At 32.8% G+C, this 22,392-nt stretch overlaps 2 protein-coding genes across 2 annotated transcripts in view; one reads left to right on the forward strand and one right to left on the reverse strand.

Annotated features, from left to right (window-relative positions):
- Positions 1-5,320, forward strand: LOC124424135 (protein artichoke). The gene is made up of 6 exons (XM_046962732.1): positions 1-406; positions 562-865; positions 945-1,173; positions 1,231-1,826; positions 1,914-2,331; positions 2,551-5,320. The coding sequence occupies exons 1-6, from the start codon at positions 221-223 to the stop codon at positions 3,173-3,175; spliced, it is 2,358 nt and encodes a 785-aa protein (XP_046818688.1). The 5' UTR covers positions 1-220; the 3' UTR covers positions 3,176-5,320.
- Positions 4,101-22,392, reverse strand: part of LOC124424136 (protein windpipe) — a 24,476-nt gene continuing 6,184 nt past the window's right edge. Inside the window, exons 2-3 of the mRNA XM_046962733.1 lie at positions 10,602-10,648; positions 4,101-8,505 (exon numbers count right to left, since the gene is read on the reverse strand). Of these exons, the coding sequence (XP_046818689.1) occupies positions 6,419-8,488 (2,070 nt within the window). The 5' untranslated portion in view covers positions 8,489-8,505; positions 10,602-10,648 and the 3' untranslated portion in view covers positions 4,101-6,418. The remainder of the gene's footprint in view (positions 8,506-10,601; positions 10,649-22,392) is intronic.

Consider the following 22,392-nt stretch of genomic DNA (forward strand, 5'->3'; position numbering starts at 1 on the left):
AAGATAAGTCCTCAGTAGTTTTCAGAATTGTTCACAGAACTGTCGGGCCAGGTCAGTCATTGATCGGCTTCAATTTTCACAGAACTTTGAATAAATCTTACGACGGAAGAAAATGTGATATCTTTTGACCGATAGAAAATTATATTTCTATGGTGATAAAAGTTAACGATGGTGTCGATGAAAATTTCATTACTTTTGAACACGTGGCCGTAAGACGAAGATGGAATTCAGAAAAATGATGAGCCTATTTGTGATTCATTTCCTAGTGATTTACCACCTACAAACTTTACCACTAGCTCACGGTTTTTGCCCCGTTAAATGTTTGTGCTACTTCGGTCGACGCCCAAGAACTGTCATGTGTTCGAAACAGGGTCTGACGAAATTTCCATCGAATGTAACCGACATTGTGAGTTTTCCCTTTAAAATATAATATAATATTAATCATGATGTTAATTCATCCAATAAATTTAATTGTAGTATATAGATATAGTGAATAAAAAATAGTTTCATTTCGTTTACCACACGACATTATATTAATTTAATCGGTTCGTTATTCCGCAGGTAGAACATTTGGATTTGTCGAATAATCTGTTGACAGAGATCACGGATGATATAGAACGCTTCAAAGATCTACAATATCTAAACTTAGCTAGAAACCAATTACATTCCTTACCAAACGGTATAGGAAACTTGAATAATTTACGTAAATTAGATCTCTCAGAAAATAATATCAACGATATAATCGATATAGCAGCTATCAATCGACTACCTTCTTTGATGATCATCTACTTATCTAAAAATCCTATAACAGAATTAAAAAACTTGAATAATAGTGTCCTCCAAGCGGTAGAAGCGAGTTACTGTGGTAAAATATTTAATTACTTGCACTTGTAAACGTTATTTTACATCTGTACGTTTTCTCAAATTTTTCTTTTCTTTTTTAGCGATAAAACAGATCGACGATAAAACGTTAAAAGGATTGCCAGATTTGATGAGCCTAAGCTTAAGAGGAAATCCATTGAAAACGATTCGAAGGCCATTTAGCAAGAAGTTACGATGGTTAGACATGTCCCATTGTCTTTTGAATTATTTAAGTCCTGATACTTTCAGTGGTTTCTCAGTTCTAGAGGAATTACGTCTGAATAATAATCCTATGCTCGTTTATAGTACAAGGTAAGCATTTAATTCTGAACAATGATAAAGTCGTATCATTATTTTTAACATTCCTAGGCATTCTACTCTGCAACACTTGAATTTGAGACAACTGGATGTTTCAAATTGTAATTTGGACAGACCAGGTCTCCATGGTTTGCCATTGTTAACGCATGCGAGATTATCTCGAAATGTAATACGTCTACTTCCAAATCGAATTTTTGCAAGAAACAGACAACTAACTCATCTATTTTTAAATTCAAATGGTATAGAACATTTGAATATAAGTACCTTTGAAGGACTGGTGAAACTTCATCATCTGGATCTATCAGCGAACGCTCTTGAGTTAATCAACTCTTCAATGTTTTTTGACAATATTGAACTTAAATCGCTCAATCTCTCTTATAATAACCTGTATCAATTTCCAAATGTGACGTCGGCTTTGACGTCTTTAGATTTATCTTTCAATTTCATAGAAACTTTCGAAAGGAATTCTTTGAACCGTATGTCCAAAATAAAAAGTTTAAACCTAAGTGATAATTGGCTACAACGTTTACCCAATGGATTACAATCCTCGACTTTGACAATGCTAAATATACGAAGAAATAGACTCATGGAATTAAATAACAGTAGTTTCGTAGAATTACCTGCACTTGAAAGAATCGACGTTTCAGGTAAGTCTACAGAATGATGCAGAGAATTACTCCGAATTATTTAGATTATTTCTACTTATAATAATTATTCAATTATAATGACGCTAGGTAATCGTCTAACTGAAGCGATCGATCCAAGTATTTTTCAAAACAATATCAAATTAAAAACCATTCTACTTGAGGATAATCCATGGCGTTGCGATTGCATGCAATTATACTTAACTTTTCAATATTTGACCAATCCACCTGCAAAAACGTTGTCTTACTCTCTGATCTGTCAGAGTCCAGCAAACGTCTCCGATTACTCTTGGGAGAGTGCCTGCTATAATGTTTGGAACGGACAGCTTGTCTACAGTAATAACAGAATGTGGGGTTTTTTTTTGATATGCGTGTTCGTCCTGATTGTTTTAGTGGGTACAGTCACGTCCATCAAACATTCGATCAAAATGAAGAGACGAGCTATCGTAGAAAGACGTCGTATCGATAGAATGCAGGGCATTGAAAGACTAAGACTCTTACAACTTAGGTAACTTTCTTCTTTCCTTCCTACTTTAAATCGCGATACTGTTTTACCTACTGAGATTTTTATCCTTTTTTATCGACAGTTGATCATTATTTCCTACTTTAACTACAATTAGTAATACAGAAAACTGTCTTACCTTAGGAGTAAAACTCAAATTAACATTAATTCCTTTTAAAAATGAATTTGTCGAATGATTTTGATCGATAACGATTCAATTGACAGGAATCAAGAGAGACAGGAAATTTCGGAGCAACCACCTGAGCCAAGAATTCATCCTTTAGAATTGATCGGACCTCCAAGTTATGAGGAGGCTGTACAGATGCCAAGACTGACGCACTCATTGGATACATTAAACGAAATTTCTGTAGAGAATATTAGCTTGACTAGACTAGGCTCTGTCGATAATCTACAAAACAAGAGAAAAAGATCGAGAAGATCGAGAAAGAGAATCCAAAGCGAAGACAATTTATTGAGAAGAGAAGAGCGTAGAGTTGAAAGACTAAGAAGAGAAAGAAGTAACTCAGCTGGTAACGTTTCTGAAAACGAACAAGGACTACGAATGACGAATTCCACAAGGTCTAGGTCTTCGTCCACTCGTCGACAGAGAAGGACAAATGCTATAGAAGAACTCGATGAGTCTGGTGGTAGTAGTAAAAGTCGGCCGAGACCGCAAACACCAAGTACTAAAAAGAAAAAACGTAGAACAACGATTAGAGACGGACATTCGACGGACGATGAGGATTCCGACATCCAACAAATCGCTAAGAACAGGTCGATCGTCATTAGAGATCTACGGAGGGAGCCAAGAAGTGGATATAGGGAGGCTCAAACTGAATGTGAATCTTAAGACTCAACGAAGTTAAATGTCCATGATGTTGTAATACTTTGTATATTATTTTTATTAAAAACCTTTAAAATTCTCGACTCTGTATTTTCCTTGTTATAGATAAGAAAAAAAGGGATTACTATGGTTGAACAAAAAATTCAATATGATTTCTAAGCACTGATTTAAAATAAACCCACAGTTTAAATCCTGAGATTATAGTAGATACGAATCTCGTAGTGATACTTTAAAACTCACATAGCATACCTTAGCGTAACATCGAATTACTAGGTTAGCCGTAACGAATAGGTGTACTCGCGGAATCATAGCAATTTGTTAGTAACCTTCCGAGCTGTGTAAAATACTGCATTTCTACGATATGCGCAACTATTAATTTCAAATATAATTATATATCAAGATATCGAAGAGAGAAAGACGAGATGGTAATCAGAATGGCATTCATATAATATCCAAGATAAGATGCAAATTATTCATTTCTTCCACGTTATGATAATATTTCATAGATTAAATTCGTTATTCTTAACAAGATAATTCGATTTACAAATTGTATGTTACTTTGATATTATGTAAAACATTTATTATCAATTTTCACTAATCATTCTTCTCTTTTTCTTTTCATCTTATTTTATTATATTTTATTTTATTTTATTTTTTTTTTTTATTTTCTTCTTTTTCTTTTTATTATAGTCGGCTTATGCTAATCACAAATTAACTAATATTTTCTTTCATATTCATACCATAATTACATCTTATCGTTTTTATATACAAAAAAAAACGTATTCTAACATTCGAAGTTATATATATATATGTGTGCGTGTGCGTGTGCGTGTGTGTGTGTGTGTGTGTGTGTGTGTGTGTGTGTCTAAATGTATTTTTCTCAATGTAAACGAGACAGAACCTTTCGTTTCGTTTTATTAAACACATTAAATATAAATAAAATCTTCACATGTATTTATTGGGTCATATACTTTCATATTACTTATCGTCCGAAAGAGTCTAAAAAAGCAAATTATTCCGATGCAATTAACATGAAGGGATTATAAATCGTTCATATACATTCTTAAATTATTCATCGTTCTTTGTACGACGTTGTTCACAAAAGTAGGCACCGTATTTCTAACGAATGATTACCTATAAATTTTATATTTACGCAACCATAATACGTTCATAGAATGTATAATGCATAATAATACATAATATATAATAATTATAATTATAATTATAATTATAATAATAATAATAATAATGATAATAATAATAATAATAATAATAATAATAATAATAATAATAATAATAATAATAATAATATAATCAGCTTATTTGGCTCACATACGTAAATACAAACGATCTTTGATTGATATTATGAAATACTAATGACAAAAACTTACTTATAAACTTCACGTATAGGTAATTAATTCTGACGAACATTCGCAATTCTTAATATTTAATTGAATTAAACTAATCATTAAAATTCGCATAAAGCTCGTACCTTATAGACTCTATCGTAGATCTTTTCTATTAAATTACCTTGTAATATCGACGAATAAATAATTGTAATAGTCGACAGATAAGGGAAAGCGCGTATTGTCCATTAGCAAATAATTTTATACGTAATATTTTCTCTCTCTCTCTCTTTCTCTCTCTCTCTCTCTCTCTTTCTCTCTTTTTTCTCTCTCACTATATTATATACATATATATATATATATATATATATATATATATATATATATATATAAATAATTATAAATGGTATAAACAATAGAAGCGTGTTATAATGATTTCGATTATGATAGATATGACGCTGTCGGATAATACATACGTTTATCTAACACATCGTATACTTTAAATGTAACGAATTAGTTGTTTAACGAATATCAGATTTTATCTGAATTTCGAGTGACTGAGCTGAATCGATGGATATACGTAAATATTAAATAGATTATCATATACATCAATCGTATTGTTGTAGCTTTAATTACACAACTTGGTGAAATCTCGATGGACATTGTGATAATTAGTCTGGCAATTGATTACGGACGCGCACTCCATGCGTATTCAAGTTTATAATCGATAATAGGCCTTAGTTTATTCGTTAAATTAATCTCAACACACTTAAGAAAAAGGAAAGAGGAAAAATAAAGAAGAATATAACGGTAAGTAAAAATAAAAGAGGAAGAAGAAGTAGAAGAAGAAGAAGAACAGAATTGAAAGGTTGTATCTTATTGACAATTAAAGTTTGACAGGTTAATTATGCATCGATCGACTAGCAATTACAGTTTTGTCCATTCGCACTGATAAGAAAATCAAGAAAATTACTAACTCTAATTTAAGTTCTAATATCTAGGTCATCACGCATTTATATCAAATATCAAACGATTTGCCGTTCGTTCGATCGTTCAACGTCAAGAATTACGAATTTCTTTCGAAGCGTACGATGTAAAAAAGAAAGAAAGAGAAAAAAAAAGAAAGAAAAGGAGAAGAAGAAAAAGAAGAAGAAGAAAAAAAAAAGAATTATTATGGCAGGCTTGGAATGTACCCCCTTGACGAAAAATACGCAAGGTAAGAGCTAAAATAACGATTTCGTATGTGTCATCCCTAGTTCTAAATTCTCTCGCACTTCATCTCGAAAAGGATTTCTCAGGATACTTCGAATAGGATCTAAGATCTGTGAATGAGACTGACTGACTAGTGTACTAGTACAACTAGAACTTCTTCACAAATCTCGTATACGACAGATACGTCTGGTTTTTTCGTTTCTTTTTTCTTTTCGCTTTCTTTTTTTTTTCCTTTTCGTTCTTTTGTCCCTTCTTTTTTTGTTTTGTGTGTGCGTGTGCGTTTTTTTTTTCTTTCGTTGCAATTTATCAATATCATCGAAGAAGAGAACGAACAAAAAGAAAAAAAAAAAAAAAAAGAAAGAAAAGAAAAAGATATGTACAAGTCCTATTAATTTGTGCTCACTCTTCGTGTCCTCGTCGTGTCGTAAAATTGAAAATAGTCCCGCTAGAACGAATATTCGAGTAATATTTGTTCGGAACGTCTTATAATACGTCAACAAATTTTCGATATCTCGTCGTATTTCAAAAATGGCCCTGACACGTAGGACCTAGGAACCAACCAATCGCATTGTCCGCATACACTTCCTTGAGTCACTTGACGTTACTCGGTATTCATTATTTTTTCCATTTCTTTACGTAATTAGTCTGATCCTTCGTTAAGTGACACGATTCAATAATCTGGAAGGTCGTTTCACGGTGTCTTGACTAGATTATCACCAACGGACGTTCGCGTTATGAGTATAGGCGTTTTCGGGACGCTATCTGGATTCTCTTGAAGAGTAATTTTTACTCTCTGAGCTCCAGGACTCAAGGGTGGACCATTTGTTTCTGAAAGACGCGGACTGGTCGTTCTTGCTGATTCCACGGGACTCGTCCTCGCTGAAAATGATTCATCTTTTGAGGATATCGAATCCTGCAAAGCCTCTTGAATAGGCTTCGTTTCTTCCAGTGTACCCAATACCTTTCTTGGAGGTTTCACGGGATCCGTGTTATCTGTTTGATCCTGATGACCATTCTGACCTCTCATTCTCTCCTGAGACCCCATAGATTCTTTTGTGTCTTCGTGTTCGATCGTACTATCGACCAATGGCACATTTTCCGGATTACCGTTCGATGCTATTTTCGGTTGCACTTGATTACCCGTATCTAAAAGAGACTTCTGCATATCCTTCATCTCGGTACCATTCTCAACATCACCTCGTTTCCTTTTCTTCCTACAAAAGTCGCCCTTGTAAGCTGCGAATCCTATCAAAGCCGCAAGAATGATCAACAAAGCAGCCAAGACAACGTAAGAACCCATTCCCTTTTTAGATTGTCTGGCTGGTGATACCTCCGCTAATTCATCGTTTCTACTAGAGACTTCGGCTGGTCCGGCTGGTTCGGCACGGATCGTACCTAATTTCGACATGTCGTCGGCTTCGTTAACTTCTACCAATTCTGGACCAATTGTTGAAGAAGAGGCAGTTGGAATGGTCGCAGTTGTTGCTTTCGTTATCAACTTTGTAACGGGCACCTCTTCAGTTTCATGGAAAGTTTTCGTTGGCGATGCATCTATGAATTCTTCTTCTTCGAGGCTAGGCTCTTCCTTATTTTCGGTAGCAGTTGACCCAGTAAATACACCAAAGATCATATCGATAATGCTTTCGGTAGAAGTAGTTTTCGTCGGCGTATAAATCAATTTTTCATCGGTTTCCTCATCATTGTGAGACAGTATATCAAAACCAGAACCATCTAAACCAGAACCTTCGTCTCCCGATCCTTCAATGGGATAAAATAAACTATCCTTCACTGGCTTTTTCAATGACATTTCAGTAGTAAACTTTTGTTTCTGTTCCTCGGAATCAAAGAACAACTCGTCGGATTCCTTCACAAATTTTTCAACAGACGATTCGGTTGATACTATTGGATATAAAGTTTCATTAATAATGGGAATAATTTCTGTTGTTACCATAGATGCAGTCGTTGATGGTTCCACGCTGGACAATTGTTTTATATCCGGAACTGGGGTCTCGACCTCTTGAACTGGTATTTTTTCGGAACTTTCCACAATATCTTGAAACTCGTCATCGGCATCTGCCTCGTCAAAAACATCACCAGAACCCCCGTCTCCTGATCCTTGGTATGGTTGATCACCTAACATCTCTTTATCATCCTGCTCCTCTTTGCAAATCCTCTGTGTTTCCAATTTCAAAAGCGACGAACCTTTCCAACTATTCGGACCAACACAAATGATCTTCTTCGACAACTTGACACCTCTCGTTATCAACAAGTTTCTTGCGAGTAAAGTTGCACAATTACATTGAAGCGGATTCCCATGAATATCCAAATGTTTCAGATTCTTCAAACGTAACAATACAACTGGGAACTGAGCGATATTATTCTTTCGAAGATTCAAACTACGTAACTCGTGTAATCCCTCTAACGATGACAAGTTCAGGTGTTCCAATCTGTTATTCGATAAGTCGAGACTCTTCAAGTTGGCCAACATTCGAAAAGTATCAGGTTTTATTCTTTTCAAATCGCCATCAGACAAATCCAAATGTTTGAGATTAGTTAAATTCTTAAAAATCTCCGGATCCAAGGTGCCGTCGATCTTTGTTACTTTCAACGATTCCAATTGAAAGGCATCGATGTATTTGACGTCTTCTAATTTTTGACATTGCGCCTCCGTTTCGTTCTCCAAGTAGCACAGACAATTCGTCAAGCTCGAACTATGTAGAATAATGAGGAGGAACGAGATGAAGCTCCCTACTGTCTTCATTTTTTTGTCTGATCTATCTGCAACGAAGAAGAAATCTTCGATTACGTTCGTTTTTGGAACAGTCTTTCAAAATTACATATCGATCGTTACATACAATCAAAAACAATTGCAATGCATATAATAAGATTTTAACGTTTATATGAGTTTATGAGAAAGATGATTGATTGAATATATAATTAACTCATCGTCAAAAAGCGTAATCGTATATCATTGATAAGCTATATGAACATGATGATCTTCGTGATTCCTATCAGTGCCATGATTATCGTTGCCTGGGTGATTGTCAATATAGGTCTTGCGATAAGAGGTAATTCACTTTCATTATAACGGGATGAGAAAGTAATGCTAAGAAATTGTAGGAACGAATTATAAAGAAAGTAAAAAAAAAAAAAAAAGAAAAAAGAAGAAAAGAAATCCAAATGTGATTCATGATCGATCTTGATATTCTATCAACGAATCTCCCTTTAATCGACGAAATATCTTTTTAAGCGATGCAAAGTATCATCATTATGTCTTATTACACCTCGTGTTAAACATTTTCGTGTAGTCATCGTCGCTGAACGAGAAGAAGAAAAAAAAAAAGAGAAAAAAAAAGACTGCTTTTAGATTCGACTTGCCAGTTAAGTGCGAATCATCCTACCATACATTCCGTATATAAATGGAGCAGTTTAAAAATGCAGAAGTAATATGGAAAAAAAAAAGGTGAGATGTAAACGGAAGCTGGAGTGAAAAAAAGAAGGAAGAAAGTATGAAAATAAAACAGAGAGAAAGAGAGAGAGAGAGAGAGAGAGAGAGAGAGAGAGAGAGTGAGAGAGTGAGTGAGTGAAATCGAGGAAGGAAGAGAAGATACAAAGTATTATTTGCATCTTTTTTACATACTGTTCTCGTCCGGTCAGTGACGTCATACCGGTGATTCCCATGCAACGCATTACGAGGATATTTCGAAAAAAGACATCGCTTCACGCACGAGGAAACACGATCGTTGAACTCTCCCGATCGATCGCGCGATCCTATCGATCGTGAAATTTCCAGCAACTTTGTACATAGGCGTATATGTATCGTAAAACAGTCATATTCAATTTGAACGTTATCGAACTTTTAGAATTCTTTCCAAATGTTCATCATTATTCGAACGATATGACAATAGAAATTCATAATTACTTTAAGCAACGAATATTGCACAATGAATTATGGAAAAACCAAACGACCATGAAATTTATTATATTTTGTTTTTTTTTTGTCTTTTTTTTTGTTTTTTTTTTTTTTTTTTTGTTTTTTTCTTTATAAAAAAAATATACATATTATATATTCAAGGACTAAAAACCAATGCAATATTTTTTTTTTTTTAAATCGTAAGATTGTTTCAAGATCGTCGTAACTTTTCTTAAATTCTTGACTTCGAATCTAATAGAATAAATTGAAAAGCTCGCAAAAGAGATAATGAAATTCTCGTGCCTACGTGCAAGTAGGTAGATAGGACGGACATAGGCATACGTGGTATCACGTGTCTACGAAAAGTATTACTTAATCTCGTCGAGCCGAGCGTGTCCGTTCGATTAACGAGCTTTTCTCACCGTCCTTCGTTTTACCCACGTTCGAAGGCCTCGATTGCGTGCTCGCGTGCGCATGTACGTATGCAGTCGTAATACACGGGAACCGTGTGTACCCGTACTGTCTATTTCTACGGTTAATTTGCAAACAGACGCGTTGTTTAATAGAACTTAAGTAGGTACGAGCTACGACGCAAAGCAGTCGTAGCATTTTGCGAGAACGTGTAGGCGTTGGCAGGTCATGGCCAATAGCTTTGAGATTTCAATGCACAGCTCCGATATACGTAGGAGCATCAACCGGGAAGGATTTACTGATATTAATAAAAAAAAAATTGTCCACTGAGTAACATAATGAATAAGAGAAGAAAAAAAAGAAAAAGAAAAAAAAAGGGGAAAAAAAAAGATATATATATATATATATAGGAAAGAAGATCATTTTCATATATCATTTCGACTACGACGATAACAACGACGACGACAACAATACAGGACGAAAATTGATAAGGGGGGGGGGGTGGAGGAGGAGGAGGAAAGAAAAGAAAAAAAGCCCATAGGATACTTACGACTTATTTACTCAGACGTCACATCAACAGCATCGCATCGAAAGCATCTGCAATAAATAAAGATATATCTTCGTTAAAAGTTTATTCTCGATAAAGCTTCATACATTGGGAAGTCGTCAATGTTTAAAGCAAAAAATTCACGAGACGTGATCCACGTGTTATAGAGAAGGATCTCAAGAGATCTTAAGCGAGCGATCAGACACGCTCGGCGGACGTGGTACTTTGTAAGAAAATAAATCGTAAGATCCCGACTCCAGATACCAAGACGTTTTTATGAAAGTTTCTTTACTTCAGAATCACGCCAATAATTTTCGTTACCTTCTTCTTAACTTCTCTTAGAGTACTACTTTTTCTTTGAAAAGCCCAGCAAAGAGGATCATTATGATCTACGTCATATCAACGTTCAAGCCTCGAAAGTAGCCACTCCGAGTCTTTAATCAAGGAACAATTTTCGGTATGCCTCAACCTCCCCCCACCCCACCCACTCCCCTTCCTCGCACGCCCCCACCGTCATTATATTATATATTTTAAAAAATTCCATAGACCAACAAGAAAGTGTAATGTCCTTCCTTTCTCTCTCTCTCTCTCTCTCTCTTTCTCTCTCTAACATTCCATCGACGATTACGAGCCATTTTTTTTAATCTTTCAATTTATAGAATCTCGCAATATAGGAGAGAGCAACGTTACTTGCAAGTTCGGTATCGTGAAGTTAAATGAAGAATGAAAAAAAAAAAAGAAATAAAAAAATAAAAATAAAAATTGGCATAGAAAAAAATAATTCGCATTTAAAACTCAACTCAACGCAACCATTACGATTATTTACTAAAAGTCTTAAGTAAATGTTTGACGAAGTTCCATTAAAGCAAAGCGTCTCTGGAATTCTTGGCAATACCAGTTGTAGAATCTAATCGTTGCCTAGTCATCGTCTAAACGTGCAATCACCAATCTCTAACTAACTTTTACTAGGCCAGGTCGAACACATTACGTGCGACGAGGTAACTCATTTTTTTTTCTTTCGCCTTCTTTTTTCTTTTTCTTCGTTTTTTTTCTATTTTTTTTTTTTTTTTTTTTTTTTTTTTTTTTTTTATATATCTTTCTTCTTGCTTTTACCTCACGGTACAGGCTACGGCATATCTCATCTTTCACGAACAAGCCACATCAAAATGTCCTTCGTTCTCTTACACACATATATACTTATATAGTTATGTATATTCACGATCTATGTTGCTAACGTATATATGTATAGGTATGTATAGATATACCTATCGTATGTTTCTGTCTTTCTGAGTCTGAGGGGCAACGTACCCGATATTATCACGCTAACGCACACCTTCCTAACGCTTTATCCCACTTCGATATTCAATTGATTTTTTACTTTCAAAATGTCCATTTAATTTCTATCAAAAAGAGAACTTCTTTATCCAATACCGATTGAATCTAATTGTTAATCAGAAAAAAAAAAGAAAAGAAACAAAGGATCTATATAATCTGTTATCAATATTATCAAACGAATGAATAGAATGAATGAGAATGTGAACGAAAATGATTCAAAGTCGTAATGAGCATGACGAGAAGAAGGAACGTGTACGGCCGCTTTGGACTCGTTTTTTGCTTGTTCTCTGCTTAACGGTATCCAACACGGCCTCGTGGTCCAGTTCGTCGCACGTTACGGAAGAGTCGGCAATTCCAGAAATCATTCCGGGAGGTCGTATACCTTCCTGGAGTCTGGACAAGGAAGTTGAAAGTGACCTCGTCGAATACATACGAAAAAATCTCATTAATACGTTAAAATCGAATGATCGATCAATGACTTCGCACGATGATAATTGTGTGATATCGTTTTTTCTTTTTTCTTTTTTTTTTTGTTTTTCTATATCTATTTTGTTCATTCTTATTTGCAAATAAAATTTGTTGTTTCATTGCGAAAAAAGAAAAAAAGAAATAATATGACAAAGGTTACATTACATTTGAAAATCTTATTTTCAGATTCTTTAGAAATGTCTGATTTATCTTTACAATGTAAATAAATTTGTCGTAAAATTATATTATTATTAATTCGAGAATATCAACGAGATTATTATTTGTTAGAAGTTAAATTGTGTTTAATATTGACATTTAAAAATGTATTAAACGTATATATTATAATTTCGTTAAAATTTTATTTTCAGGTTATTTTAGGATCGATCTTTTGTAACATTTCTAAAGAATATCGTCAAAAACTTTTTGTAAAGGTGAATACACGTATCATGAATAATGATGAATAATGATTGAGCGAAGAAAATGATCGAATTCAAAATGGTTTCATATAAATAATTTTGTTTTTTTTTTTTTTTTTTTTTTTTTTTTTTAATAAAATTAACGAAATTATCAAATATAGTAAGAATTACGTAATACTCTATGTAGAAAACAAAATTTCGGTAGTCAAACATTTCTTTCCCATTTATCTCTTCTTAGGAAAAAGACGTCGTTGTGTCGAGTGTCAAGCGTAGATATTCAAACGATTCAGGTTAGCTGACAATGCGATTATTCTTGCAAAGTCGTCGAAAAGACGTCGAAGTCAGTAAATCGTCATTCATGGTGATCGTCGTACACAGTGGCTCGTTTCTCTTGCTTTCGCAAATCCACGCGTTGATCCAAACGATTAACACTTTTCATCGCTTCGAAAAAGAAAAAGAAAAAGAAAAAAATCGTAAGAATATAATCGGTCTCTCTCTCTCTCTCTCTCTCTCTCTCTCTCCCTCTCTCTCTCTCTTTAACTTTCCAACTAATGATTGATCATAATCTCGATCATAATCGCATGAATTACATCACGAAATTTCTTTGTAATTGCTGACTTTCAAAATGAAAATTTCAACTATGAATGAATGAAATCTCCGTTATTGTAAAATATGAAAAAGCAAAAAAAGAAAAAGAAAAACAGAATGAAAGAAAGAAAGAAAAAGAAAAAGTAACAAACAAAATTGATCTTATTTGAAAGATTTGAAATTTAATTTTATAATCAAGATCAAGATTTCGTCTGTAACAAAATCATTAGCAACGAAAGAAATTTCATTAACCGTCCGAAGAAACATAATAAAAATCGAAAAGAACTCCTCTTCGAGAATTGCGTTAGAAAACGAGAAGATCGCGTGAGGATTATGGGATGTATCGCAAAAAAATGAGAAAATACCGTGCTAAGTTGCAGACTGAAGACGATATCTCGGATACATAGTAGGTAAATGGAAAGTAGAAGGAGAAGAAGGAGAAAAAGGAGGAAGAGGAGGAGGGGAAAGAATGTAGGAAAGTCATTTAAAAGAACTCAAGGAACGAAAAAGGAAAGCTCGAAGAGAAGGCGAGAGCTGATGTATCTAACTAGCTGGACTGAGAGAAGTGAAGAGAAGAAAAGAGAAGAGAAGAGAATAGAAGAGAATAGAAAAGAGAATAGAAAAGCAGAGAAGAGAAGGAAAAGGGTGAGGAAAAGGGGAAGGGAGAAGCGAATAGACCACACAAGAAGGCCAGAGAGCTTGACTCGTGTCCTCAATATATACACACACATACACACACACATACGCGCGTAGATATATACATATATCGAGAGATATCGATATCGCTCGGTCGTGCGAAACGATTAGCAAAGCGTAACGCACCAGAAATCGAGCGGAAGCCACGAGTATCAACGGGCTTGAGCTGATCGAGCCAAAAAAATGGCGTATAACGTTCTTAAATAAAGCTTCTCCCTTTTTCTTTCTTTTCAATTTCTCCTTTCATTTATTCATTTATCTATCTTATCTATCTTTCCATCTATCTATCTATCTATCTATCTATCTAGTTAGCTACCGAGCTATCTATCAATCTCTATCCCTTTCTATTTTACAGAGAACGGTTTTTCGAGCTTGATGCACCGTCAGCTCGCATCTAATCCAGGAAGCGAAAGACACAGTATACGTGTACAAGGGAAACACCGATGACCGGTTGTGCAAGTTCCTTTAAGAGAAAAAAAAAAAAAGGAAGAAAAAGGAAAAAAAAACAGAAAGAACAAGGAAGGAAAAAAAAATAAAGAAGAAAAGGAAAGAAAAAGAAAGAAAACGTCACTCTTTCGCAAATCTCCTGTCTCTTTGACCTTATTTATAGCCCCTTATCGTTGCTTTTTTTCATTTTTATTTTTATCTTACAATGGCACGATTTGTATGGATGAATTCCTTTTGTTCGAATATTTTATTCTGATAATAATTATTGTGTATCCCTATGGTGACCGATAAATACGTCTAAAATAAATACGTCAAATTTTGACCATGACGGAATAAATACGTTACCAATACAATAAACATAACTTTATCAACATAATGTTTGAAACACGCACATTATCAACTTTGATATTCAAAATCTAACAGCTAATATCTGATCTTACGTTACGCTTTAAATAATATTATAAATGTTTTGTTGCTATAAAAAAAAAAAAAATAAATAAATAAATAAATAAAAAAAAATAAAAACTAATGATTCTGACTTATATTCTTTTACCCGGTGACTAAAGGTATTATATACCTGCAATAAAATTTCCTTTTTCGATATATACTCATTTAATGTTTTTATAAAATATAAATATTAATAGTAAATATATAAAAGTATTATTTAAATAAATTTTTATGCGATTAAAAAGAATTTATTTTTTTTTTTTATTTTTGTCCCGCCTATGATATTTTATAGTTTGCTTCATATAGACCTTGTAGTCCCAATAATCGCAATAAGTTATCAAGTAACACAATCAAAAGAAATAAATAAGTTGACAATAGTCAAAGTGCAAGGTTAATAAACCAGATGTGCTTTTATAACATCGGCCAAAGAACAAACACTCTTATAAGTGGGTATAAATCCATGAGGCGATCGATGCTCCTAAAATAATTCCTATTGGCAACCAATGGAAGCAATTACGATCGATATCTTCGATACAACATCGTACGATATCGTTCGATCTATCGATCGTTTCGTTTTGATCGTACATTTACGACAAATAATAGTATCTATATCGGAAATCATTAAACATGATTCGAAAGATTCACGAGATGCTGTATCTGTTCGCGGCAAGAGTAATTAGCGGAGATCGCATTCGATGATTATGGGTATAATGACTCGTTCAGAGATACATTAGAAACGAATCATCCGACAAAATCGTTAACCGATGACTAGTGCATGAGTCTAATCTGATTCCTTTCAGTTGAATCGAAACTTGCATACGGAGCTTCGTCGATTTGATCTAAAAATAGTTAACTATCGTAATGTTCTTTTAATGATTTTTTATTATTTCTTATCGCATCGCGTGGCTTCAAACTATTACCTCTTTGATTCAGTTAGTATCTATATATCTTTTTATTATAACACGTATACTTATTTCTTTTTTATATTCCTCTAGAAATATAATAGATATATATATTGTGTATATATGTGTATACGTGCGTTTTAAACTATATAAATTCCACTTGGTATACGAAATTAACGAGCAAATTAATTTAACAAACGATTACATTAAATTAAAGATAACCATACGGATTTAATCTTGATACAAAAAAAAAAAAAAGAAACAAATAAGAAAGTGTATTCGATATTACAAATTTATAAAAGTATCCTACAATTTCCAAATTGGTATAACACTTTTAAGAATCGATATGGATCAGCCAACTTAATTTACAAAGGCACAAAAAAAACTTTCGAATAGAGTCCTCGGTTCTTTCTTAAATACAAGAAACATCTCGTTATCCTTCGCTGTCGAAACAGCTCGCTCAATCTTGAAACAAATCGTACGTTCGATTCGATTCTCCATGCAATGACGACCAGTTATCCTTCGTTCTTAACATACTCGAGAAATAGCCGGAGTGCTTGCTCGATAGGTAATTTACAAATTTGCCTCTTGGCGCGAGCAACATACGTGTCTATCCGATTTACTATTGCATATTTCACTCTCTCTCTCTCTCTCTCTCTCTTTCTCTTTCTCTCCGTTTTCCTCTTTTTTATCTAATTATAATAAAAATTTATATCGTCATGTAATACCCATACAAGTATATGTATTACATACCTTTACATTTATAGTGTTACACGTATAGTGAAAAATATCGATTAATATTAATCATCATCTCCTGACTCTGATTTTTTTTTTTTTTTTTTCCTTACATAGGCATTAGTACAATATGAATGGAACGTGAGGATAAATTATTCAAGAAACTCTACATTCTTATACACGGAACGAAAAGCAAGTTCCAAAGAAACCTATGCATATTCGAAATTTCAATGGCGCCTCTCTTAACATTCTTCAACATCGAATCGCCCCAACGATTGCGAAGGTTATCAAGATTACATCGAGAGATTCAATCGATATCCGTTTTCTAAAATACAACGATGGTTTCTCTTGGTGATAGTTTCCTCATTGTATATACTTGTGCATATGTGGAAAAAAAAAAGAAATATATCTTTGCTACAAATAAATGGCAAATATATTTATAACAGAATAAACTTCCTAAGTATATGGAAGATGTATAAATAATATATTTCAAGTTGGTTCAAATAATATAGAAATTATTAAGTAAAAAATTAATTTTCAATTGATCATATCTAATGATCACGAAAAGGACCGTATAATAATTTAATTATATATAATTTTATTCATCTTTAAGAACGAGTATAATTTGCATTAACTTTCGTCGATTTCTATGCACATTTTTAATAAGATATAATAGAGAGATTCGTTTATCTTATACTTTATATATATATGTATATATATATATACATATATATATATATATATATATACATTTTTTTTTCTTTATTGCAATGAACAGAAAAATTGATGACCTTTTATTGCAGCTGTAACGAAAAAAAATTTATAAAAATATTCACCTTGGTTCTTTTTATATCGCTGTTACAATCAAAAGTCGATCCTTTTTTCTCTTTTTTAATATATCCATCATTTAATTGAAATTCAGATAAAAGAGTTCGTATATTTAAAATGGCTCACTGTATATAATAGAAAACACGATGGACTTTCACGATGTGTGTCGTGAGAAAGGTGATATAAGAAATACGCGAGCCTTTCAAGCAATAGTCTTTAAAGCTTATTCGACTTTCATCTTTGCTTCGAGGAGGAAGAGTTACTCGAACCGGATTTGGAAGCTTCACATACTTTTCGAGAGTCAGTTTCCCGTTTATTAAAATTAACGAGCTATTTTCTGATGAACTTTCACGATACGCTTGTCACCATCGATTTCCCGGAATTCTCTGAGAATGTCTTTTGATCTCTACAAAAAAAAAAAAAAGAGAAAAAATAGATAAATAAAAAAAGAAACAAAAGGAAAAAAAATGCTTAAGATTTACGAAGGTATCACAAGAAAATGAGCAAACCCCTATAACGCTCGTTAGCTTTGTTCTTGATCCTTTACTGAAGAAAGTTAATGATAGCTACTGGCAATAGATTTTCCTCATAAGGTGGCAAAGATCGTGAACATTGATTTCAACGTGAATAAATCTAGAACAAACGGTTCCTCTCTTTCTTTCTCTCTCTCTCTCTCTCTCTCTCTCTCTCTCTCTCTCTCTCTTTATCTGTATTTCTCCCTCTTAATTATACCAGGATAGTTCAGATGCGATAAGAATTATTTCGTCAAACATTTTCAACAATATATTATCCATTATTTGAAACTAAGTTTCTAAATACATTAAAATCAATTCATTGGCAGAACTCAGTCGATCTGATAAAAATCTATAACTATTAAAAAAAAAAAAAAGAAAAGATTAGAATTATTAACATTAACTATTATAATTTTAAGACTAATGGCATAAAAAATTATTTCTCAAATTTCACTTTCAACCATCTTATTATTTAAATCGTATACAATACTTCTTAAGGAAATGCTTCACAAAAAGTCTTTACTAAGACGTCAATTAAATCGACAAAATCATTGAACGGACTTTCTACATTCGACCAAGGGAAAAAAATATATATGGCTATGAAGAAATTAACGAAAGGTATCGTTATCTCGCAAATATCCAAGGTACCGCCTTTTGAAATCGTTCAAGTGGCCAAGGTTCTTGATTTTCGCGAGACACAGAGGCAACGTACGCGTTGCGTAAGCCATAGCATTGCCATGTTACGTCATAATTTCTCCAGTGTAACCCGAGGACCTCCACGATGTAACGATTCGTTCTCATTTACACACATACATACATACATACATACACACATACACACATAGACACACACATATGAACTGGATAAATATCATGTATTCATAGTCTTGTTTATGTATAATAAGATACAATAAATAATAGTATACATGTGAGTATACTTGTTTTCTTTTTCTTTTTTTTTTCTTTTTCCACACATTCACGTTTTTTCCATTGTTCCTATAATAATAACTGTATCATTACGTAATCGTAACTATACAGTTATTACATATTACATACTATTACATAGAAATATAATTTAAAATTGTACATTCAAAAAAAAAAAATTATATATATATATATATATATATATATATATATATATATATATATACACACATAAGATTACGAACGCGTCGATTGAGAATCGTCAATAAATATCGCACGAATTAAATGTACTATACAATTTTTTTTCTTTTTTTTTTGTTTTTGTTTTTTTATATCTATTAAAATTACATTATCATCAACGGCCACTTTGTAAACTATTAAAGAGATATTTAATTTTGTTATTTGATAATTTTTAAATGAATTAAAAAAAAAATGAAATGTGATATGTGAAACGAATGAACAATAATGATAAATCGACTTGATTACGTTCAAAGAAAAAGAAAGGAGAAACAATTTTAAAAATTTATCTCGGACGATATTAATAAGGAAAAGAAAAAGAAAAAAAAAAAAAAGGAAAAAGAATTAATTATCTGTCATAAAAAATTATTTTAAAATTACCGCTGACTCATAATGACTCGTGAAAAAGGAAAAAAAAGAAAAGAAGAAAAAAAGGAACGAAAAAATACCATCACTCGATATTATTGCTTTTCACTGTACTTATATATATATATATATATATATATATATATATATATATATATATCTGTGCGGTAACTATATGTAATGTACGATACATAACATATATACGTGGACGTCGGCGAAGAGAGAAGGACGAAAAAGAGAGAAGATAAAATATATACGAGGAGGTCATAGGTCATCTCTGACCGTCTCTTAGGCATCAGCATTGCTAATGTTGTAGCCAGTGACGTCCTTCTTTGCTCGGGCACCCGACTATACTAAAAATCGACCCTAATCGTCTTCTCTATCTCTATCTCTATCTTTATCTCTATCTCTATCTTTCTCTCTCTCTCTCTCTCACACACACACACACATACACACACGCATGTATCAACTCGCTTGTACCTTCTTTCTCGAAGCACCTCACCCTCGCTCATTCCTCTCTGTCACCGCAAAAGGCACGCGACCTTTCCTAGTAATACCTATACAGGGCGTAAGATACACGAGGGTGAACCAAGAGGTTAAACAGTTATCTCTAAACGTACGATTTACATAATTGCATTAATCGAAACAAACAGATCATTTATATCTGATACCTGTATGCTATAATCATTCTTAAAATTAAAAAGGAAAAAGAAAAATCAGAAAAATTTATTACAAATCGTCCATATCTTCACGATTTATCCAAATCAAAAGTAATACGATAATGTAAAATAATTATTATTTAAAGAAAAAAATGTAAATATTAAAAATAAAAAAAAAATAAATAAAAAAGAAAAAAAAGAAAACAGAAGAAAAACAATATGATTCTAATGTAGCATAAATAAACATATGGAGAATAATTCTACATACCATTATATGAACATTTTCACAAAAGTTTCATTTTCATATCGGATATATTTCTATTCACGCTACTTAAACGAGGAAGAACGCATAATAATATTCTTGAAGTACATCGAAAATATACATTAATGTATATACATACGTACGTATGTACATATAATACATACACAGTGTGACGTCAGAATCACATGTAGATAAAATAGCATTTGTTTAACGCTCGCACACGTTACGCTATCGCACATCGATGATAACAGCTAACGATAAAAAAAAAAAAAGGAACAGAAAAAAAAAATGAAAAAAAAAAAGAAAAAGAAAAAGAAAAACTCAAGTCTGTTCGTAAGATCTTCAATGGAGGAGACATGGTGAAAGAAAATAAATAAATAAAAGGAAGAAGTCGAGATCTTGATTTTTATACGAAACAAATATTGAGATAACATATCAAGCTATATTTTTTCTCTTTCGTCTTTTTTCCTTTACTTTGCTGTTCTTTTTTTTTCTTCTTTTTTTTTTTTTTGTTGGCACGAGCTCGCTCTGGAAAGTTTTATTTGAAAAAATAAAAAGTTGATTATTATAGTCGAATGGAGTCGAGCGAATCAGAAGTTAAAAGAAAATCAATGATCGAGTTCGAACGTCGCTAAGGCACGAAGAGTCTCTACCTGAAGAAACGACTGAAAAGGTAATGGCCGGTTTGATGACGTTGCGTAGTCGTAAACACCTGGAAACTCGTTATCGTATCAATATAGGCGAGAATCGTATAGCAAGCATTTGAAATCTATGCGATTCTACTAGACGAATGGATCCAACAAATCGAACATACACGATCTCAGTAAATGTGATAACAAAACTAATAACAATGATTTCAATCGAAATGTAACTGGCAATATATACAGAACTTATAATATATTCACATATAATATATGCAACTTGAAAGAAACAGGAAAAGTCGATTAATCGTCATAATAAATATGCATTGCCTACCTATAAAATATATATTAATGCTGATTCATATTAATAACAGATAATCTATCGATTATCAATATTTATACTCTAATAAATTATATATTTTCTAATTTATCATTCTCTTCTTTTTTATCATATTATATTTTTGATATTAAATATATTTCTTTATTATTCATTAATATTAATGATATTAATTACGTATATATATATATACGTAATATCTGTATATATATATATACAGATATTACCTATATATATATATATATACGTATAATCTAATGACATGAGGATCGTAAAGGAAAAATACGATCAATTAATCATTATTATCGGATTATAATACTTTCAATATAAATTCACACATACACAGTAGTTTTGTAAGACTGAATCGCAATGTGGATCGTTCCTTGATTTACGTATGTATATAAAAAGACTCCACTAGTGAAACAACGCGTGGTGGTGATCGTTGGTTTAACCGACTTAGGGATACGTAGTACGTTCACCGTAGCTACGATAACGTCGCTATGAGTATAATCAATGACGAACAATAAAGAAGAAAAAAAAAATAAATTATGAAGAAAGACTTTGAACTCACTTTGTAGAGATACATACATACCTACAGCGACTTATAATCTTTCTCTTTCTACCCAGCTTAATAACCCTGCCTATCTGGCAGTCGAGTAACGATCGAAATTAATTAAGAACAAGTTAAACAAGCCTATCTGCCATCGTAACGCAAACTAGTCATGCTCTTGTGATAAGCTTCAAAGGAATGTCTTCTTTCTCTGCTTTCTCGTGATTTCTCTCTCTCTCTCTCTCTCTCTTTCTCTCTATCTACCTATATAACTTTTTTATCGCTTCTCAAAGTTACACTAACTGCTACATATATAAATGCATATATATGAACCATACCATTTAAATTCGCACATTCGTGCAACAAAAGCACATTGATGATTCGTATGTTTCCTTTAATAGCGAACGCTCTTACATTTCTTATCAAATTTTGCGGTAACATTTG

Source organism: Vespa crabro, chromosome 5 (assembly GCF_910589235.1).
Source record: "Vespa crabro chromosome 5, iyVesCrab1.2, whole genome shotgun sequence".
NCBI classification, from domain to species: Eukaryota; Metazoa; Arthropoda; class Insecta; order Hymenoptera; family Vespidae; genus Vespa; species Vespa crabro.

What these genes read in the sequence shown, in the direction of transcription:
- LOC124424135 (XM_046962732.1), top strand. Translation starts at nt 221, where the DNA reads ATGGAATTCAGAAAAATGATGAGCCTATTTGTGATTCATTTCCTAGTG. An exon ending in GGTAGAAGCGAGTTACTGTG is followed by an intron (nt 866 to 944) that starts GTAAAATATTTA and finishes TTTCTTTTTTAG; the next exon opens with CGATAAAACAGATCGACGAT. An exon ending in TGAAAGAATCGACGTTTCAG is followed by an intron (nt 1,827 to 1,913) that starts GTAAGTCTACAG and finishes TAATGACGCTAG; the next exon opens with GTAATCGTCTAACTGAAGCG.